At 45.0% G+C, this 6,000-nt stretch overlaps 1 protein-coding gene across 1 annotated transcript in view; it reads left to right on the forward strand.

Annotated features, from left to right (window-relative positions):
- Positions 1–6,000, forward strand: part of PI4KA (phosphatidylinositol 4-kinase alpha) — a 153,322-nt gene that overhangs the window by 127,766 nt on the left and 19,556 nt on the right. Inside the window, 2 exon segments of the mRNA XM_060194530.1 lie at positions 4,368–4,475; positions 5,677–5,883. Of these exon segments, the coding sequence (XP_060050513.1) occupies positions 4,368–4,475; positions 5,677–5,883 (315 nt within the window).

The raw sequence follows: 6,000 nt of genomic DNA on the forward strand, positions 1-6,000 counted from the left end.
AGCTGAATATTGGGTAGGGAGAGAGTGGCAGAAAAATGGTATCACCATTCTAGTGGCAGCTTACTGAGTATAGCAGCATTAAGGTGTGTCAGGCTCAGGCAAGACAAATGCAGGCCAGGCATTTGGATCACAACTGGGCCTCCTTCCCTAGCTGTTTGTGACAGACATGTTCTGATTGTGGTCAGTGAATTTCAGATCTTACACAGAACACCAACCAGATAGCAGGAGGACACATACTTCTGCGTTTGAGAGATGTGTGGCTTAGTAGGAGCACAAAGGTCCGTTGCCCTGATCAAAGGGACTCTAGAAGGCTTGGCATGGGGAGGAGTCTGAACTGGATCTGCCAGGTACCTGGAGAAAACTCAAGGCCCCCACCTAAGTGTGCCACATTTCCTTCCTCTGCCTATTCCTGCTTCTGCTCCTCTGAGCTCCAGATCTGTGTTCCCACAGCCCCTGGGGGCAACCCCTGAGACTGTGTGAGGAACTGAAAATGTCCTTCAGGAAGGAGCTAGTTTCCCCCTTGCTGTCCTGTCCATTAATGCCTGTTTTTGGTCAGATGCAGTGAGATGAGTTACTAGGGCAGCAACGTGCACTTGCCATGGCAGTGAGTAGGTGCTTCCTCTATGCCAGACTGCCTGTCACACACCAGCACTGTTGGTGCCAGCTGGGTAGCCCTCACCTGGCAGAAAATAGGTGCTTGGAAAGCTTCTGTCAAATTTTAATTCAGTGTTTACCATCATAGCACTGCAGGGAGTGTTGTGAGGTCAGCAATTCAGGGTACAGGTTACATACAGGTAAGGAAGTCTCCAGCCAAAACAAATGAACACGCAAATTGTTCATTTATTTGATTATGTATTTGATGGTATTAGGACCTCCTGCAAGTTCAAAGTGTGTTTCCACTATTCTAGTGTAGACTCCTTTTTTTTTTTTCTTTTGTCATCTTCGGCTTTACCACTCTGGCCTGATTTTTCCAGATAGAGACAGAAAGAGAGATATGGACACCACAACACAAAGCTTACTCCAGTGTAGTAGAAGCCACACTGAAACCTGTGTTGCACACACGAGAAAGCAGTGAACTATCCAAGTGAACTATTCTGCTGGCCCAACTTTTTTTATTTCAGATAGAAAGATACAGAGAGGGGCTGGGTGGTGGCATACCTGGTTGAGCATACATGTCACAATGTAGAAGGACCCAGGTTAGAGCCCCTGGTCCCCACCTGCAGGCATAAAGCGTTGTGAGTGATGAAGCAGCGCTGCAGGTTTCTTTATCCTTCTCTCTCTCTCTCTCTCTCTCTCTCTCTCTTTTTTTTTTTTTTACATCAGAGCACGACTCAGCTCTGACTTTATGGTAGTATGGAGGATTGAACCTGGGACTTTGGAGCCTCAGGCACAAGAGTCTGTCTGCATAAACATATGATCTACCTGTACGCTCTCCCTCTTTTTTAAAATTTTTTTTTACTGTTTTTACTATTAGATAGAGACAGCCAGAAATTGAGAGGCTGATAGAGAGGGAGAGAGACAGAGAGATACCTGCAGCCCTGGGGGCTTGAACATTATAACATGTGCATTGTAGCGTGCGCTCAACCATGTGCCACCACCCGGCTCCCTAATATTTTTTATTTATTAGAAAGATAGGAGGAGAGAGAGAAAGAACCAGACATCACTCTGCTACACGTTCTGCCGGGTATCAAACTCAGGACCTCATGGTTGAGAGTCTAATGCCTTAGCCACTGTGCCACCTCCTGAACCACTGTCTCTCTCCTCTATCCCCTCCCTCCCCTCTTGATTTCTAGCTGTCTCTACTCATTGAATAAATAAAGATAATTAAGGGCAGAGGTAGATAGCATAATGGTTATGCAAAGAGACTTTCATACCTGAGGCTCCAAAGTCCCAGGTTCAATCCCCCACACCACCATAAGCTAGAGTGCTCTGGTTAAAATAAAGGGGCTGGGTGGTGGCACACCTGCTTGAGTGTACATGTTACAGTGTGCAAGGTCCCGGGTTCGAGCCCCCAGTCCCCACCTGCAAGGGGAAAGCTTTGCAAGTGGTGAAGCAGGACTGCAGGTGTTTCTCTCTGTCTCTCTCCCTTCCTATCACTCCCTTCCCTCTCAATTTCTGGCTGTCTCTATCCAATAAATAAATAAAGATAAAATAAATAAAAAGAAAAATAAATGAAGATACGGAGAGGGGGCCAGGAGAGCTCACTAGACACCATGGCCCGCCCATGCAGTGCCAGGGCTTGAACCTAGGGCTTTGTATATGCTAAGGCACATACATGCTCTGCTTGGTGAGCTGTCTTCCAGCCCCCCAAATGAAGTTTAAAAACACTTTTGCTGAGACATTTCAGATGTAGTCAACCCATGAAAAGTATTAGTAAACCATTTAATGGATACCACAACTAGCTCCCAAGACTTCTGTCAGCTGGAAACAATCTGAGCTCAGGCCCCAGTGGCTGTCATAGCCATCAGGGCCTCTCAGCAGCCTAGACCAGGGCATTCTTTTTATTTATTTATTTATTTATTTATTTTTAATAATTTATTTCTTTATTGGGGAATTAATGTTTTACATTCAACAGTAAGTACAATAGTTTGTACATGCATAACATTCCCCAGATTCCCATTTAACAATACAAACCCCACTATGTCATTCATCATCTTTCATGGGCCTGTATTCTCCCCACCCACCCACCCACCCACCCCAGAGTCTTTTACTTTGGTGCAATACGCCAATTCCATTTCAGGTTCTACTTGTGTTTTCTTTCCTAATCTTGTTTTTCAACTTTGGCCTGAGAGTGAGATCATCCCATATTCAGCCTTCTGTTTCTGACTTATTTCACTCAACATGATTTTTTCAAGGTCCATCCAAGATCGGCTGAAAACGGTGACATCACCATTTTTTGCAGCTGAGTAGTATTCCATTGTGTATATAGACCACAACTTGCTCAGCCACTCATCTGTTGTTGGACACCTGGGTTGCTTCCAGGTTTTGGCTATTACAAATTGTGCTGCCAAGAACATATGTGTACACAGATCTTTTTGGATGGATGTGTTGGGTTCCTTAGGATATATCCCCAGGAGAGGAATTGCAGGGTCATAGGGTAGGTCCATTTCTAGCCTTCTGAGAGTTCTCCAGACTGTTCTCCACAGAGGTTGGACCAATTGACATTCCCACCAGCAGTGCAGGAGGGTTCCTTTGACCCCGCACCCTCTCCAGCATTTGCTGCTGTTACCTTTTCTGATGTATGACATTCTCACAGGAGTGAAGTGATATCTCATTGTTGTCTTGATTTGCATTTCTCTGACAATCAGAGACTTGGAGCATTTTTTCATGTGTTTCTCAGCCTTTTGGATCTCTTCTGTGGTGAATATTCTGTCCAAGTCCTCCCCCCATTTTTGGATGGGGTTATTTGTTGTCTTGTTGTTGAGTCTGGCAAGCTCTTTATATATGTTGGTTATTAAACTCTTATCTGATGTATGGCATGTAAAGATCTTCTCCCATTCTGTGAGGGGTCTCTTGGTGTGGGTAGTGGTTTCTTTTGCTGTGAGAAGAAGCTTTTTAATTTGATGTAGTCCCATAGGTTTATACTTGCCTTAGTCTTCTTTGTAATTGGATTCGTTTCATTGGAAATGTCTTTAAAATTTATGCGGAAAAAAGTTCTGCCAATATTTTCCTCTAAGTATTTGATAGTTTGTGGTCTAACATCCAAGTCCTTGATCCACTTGGAATTTACTTTTGTATTTGGTGAAATACAGTGGTTCAGTTTCATTCTTCTGCATGTTTCAACCCATTGTTTCCAACACCATTTGTTGAAGAGACTCTGCTTTCCCCATGTAATAGTCTGGGCCCCTTTGTCAAAGATTAGATCTCCATAGGTGTGGGGCCTCACTTCTGGGCTCTCAATTCTATTCCACTGGTCAGTGTGTCTGTTCATGTTCCAGTACCAAGCAGTTTTGATGACAATGGCCCTATAATACCTGCCTGATTGCTATGGCAAGAACTTCCAACAGTATGTTGAATAGTAATGGTGATAGTGGGCAGCCCTGTCTAGTACCTGATCTGAGGGGAAATGCTTCCAGTTTTTCACCATTGAGTATGATGTTGGCTGTAGGTTTGCTATATATAGACTCCACTATCTTGAGGAATTTTCCATCTATTCCCATTTTTTGTAGTGTTTTGATCATAAAGGGATGTTGTATTTTGTCAAAGGCTTTCTCTGCATCTATTGATATGACCATGTGGTTTTTGGTCTTGCTTTTGTTGATGTGGTAGATCACATTGATTGATTTATGTATATTAAACCAACCTTGCATGCCTGGGATAAACCTAGACCAGGGCATTCTAATGTGGTCCTTGGGATTCTCTCATAGGCTGCTGACCTTAGGCCTCTCCCTCCTGCATGCTGACGTGGTTCCAAATGCAACTATCCGCAATGTACTTCGTGAGAAGATCTACTCAACCGCCTTTGACTACTTCAGGTACTCCTCCAGGGTGCTGTGCACAGCAGCCACTGATGAGCCAGCACCACCAGTATCCCCATGGTCTTAGACCCCAGAAAGTCACTCGTGGAGAAAGGGTTGGGGGCCGGGCAGTGGTGCACCTGGTTAAGTGTACATATCACCATGCACAAGGACCTGGGTTCGTTCAAGTCCCCACTCCTCTCCTGCAAGAGGGACACTTCATGAGTGGTGAAGCAGGTCTTCAGGTGTCTTTCTCTCCCTCCTCTGTCTCCCTTCCACTCTCAATTTCTCTCTGTCCTGTCAAATAAAAATAGAAGGGGATAAAAAAAAAAAAAAAAAAAAGGAAAATGACAGCCAGGAGTGGTGGATTTGTAGTGCAGGCACCAAGCCCCAGCAATAATCCTGGTGGCAAAAGAAAAAAAAAAGGGAGGGGTTGCTTGATTTATACCACTGACTCCCTGACTTTAAATATTCTCAGCCCCGTACCTTTTTCTGTATGTTTAGAGCTCACCATCCTGTGAGGTACACACATTCACTATTGCATGAATAATTAGAAAAACTTGCTGTCTGGTGCTTAGCATGGCATTGTGCTGTGTTGTCATTGTATGGAGCAGCTGCTTTTGCACAGTCAGTTACATGCACACCATTCTGTCAGGAACTGTAGACATTCCTGGGAACAGTGGTAAAGTGGTCGTGAGAGGGCTCTGGAAATCACAATTCCTGGGCTGGCAAAGCAGTGCACTTGGGTAGTGTGCTGCCATACCATGTGCATGACACAGGTTCAAGCTCAGCCTTCACTGCAGTAAAGGAAGCTTTGGGGGGCCGGGTGGTGGCGCACCTGGTTGAGCGCATGTATTACAATGCGCAAGGACCCAGGTTCAAGTCCCCACCTGCAGGAGGAAAGCTTTGAGAGTGGTGAAGTAGTGCTGCAGGCATCTCTCTGTCTCTCTCCCTCTCTATCACCCTTTTGATTTCTGGCTGTCTATCCAATAAATAGATAATTAAAACAAATTTAAAAAAAGGAAGCTTTGGTGCTGTGACACCCACCCACCCCCCTTTTAAATCACACTTTCCTGTGATGAATAAAATCGTTATTGCTGGTGACCAGCTCCAGGCTTTCCTGTTCTCATTAAGATAACCACTCACATCACCTCTGACTATTTCTATCCTGGATTCTAGTTCAGACACTTAACTTTTGTCTTCTTGTGGTTGTTTGAAGTTGTCCCCCAAGGTTTCCTACTCAAGGAGAAAAGAGACTTCGTGAAGACATAAGCATAATGATTAAATTTTGGACCGCCATGTTCTCAGACAAGAAGTACCTGACTGCCAGCCAGCTTGTTCCTCCAGGTAAGTGATGTCCTCAGCAGCACAGCCACACATGCGTGGTGGAGTTGAGGTGTCAGCACAGGCACTACAGAGGTGCATAGTAGGCTGCTCTCAAAGAACTGTGTGAAAAGAAAGATTTTGGCTCCATGGGGCCCTGGTCTTAGTCACGCTGCCCAGTCTCAAGAAGGCCAAAGCCTGCCTGGCCGCCATCTCTCCT

The sequence above is a fragment of the Erinaceus europaeus genome, chromosome 1, assembly GCF_950295315.1.
Source record: "Erinaceus europaeus chromosome 1, mEriEur2.1, whole genome shotgun sequence".
NCBI classification, from domain to species: domain Eukaryota; kingdom Metazoa; phylum Chordata; class Mammalia; order Eulipotyphla; family Erinaceidae; genus Erinaceus; species Erinaceus europaeus.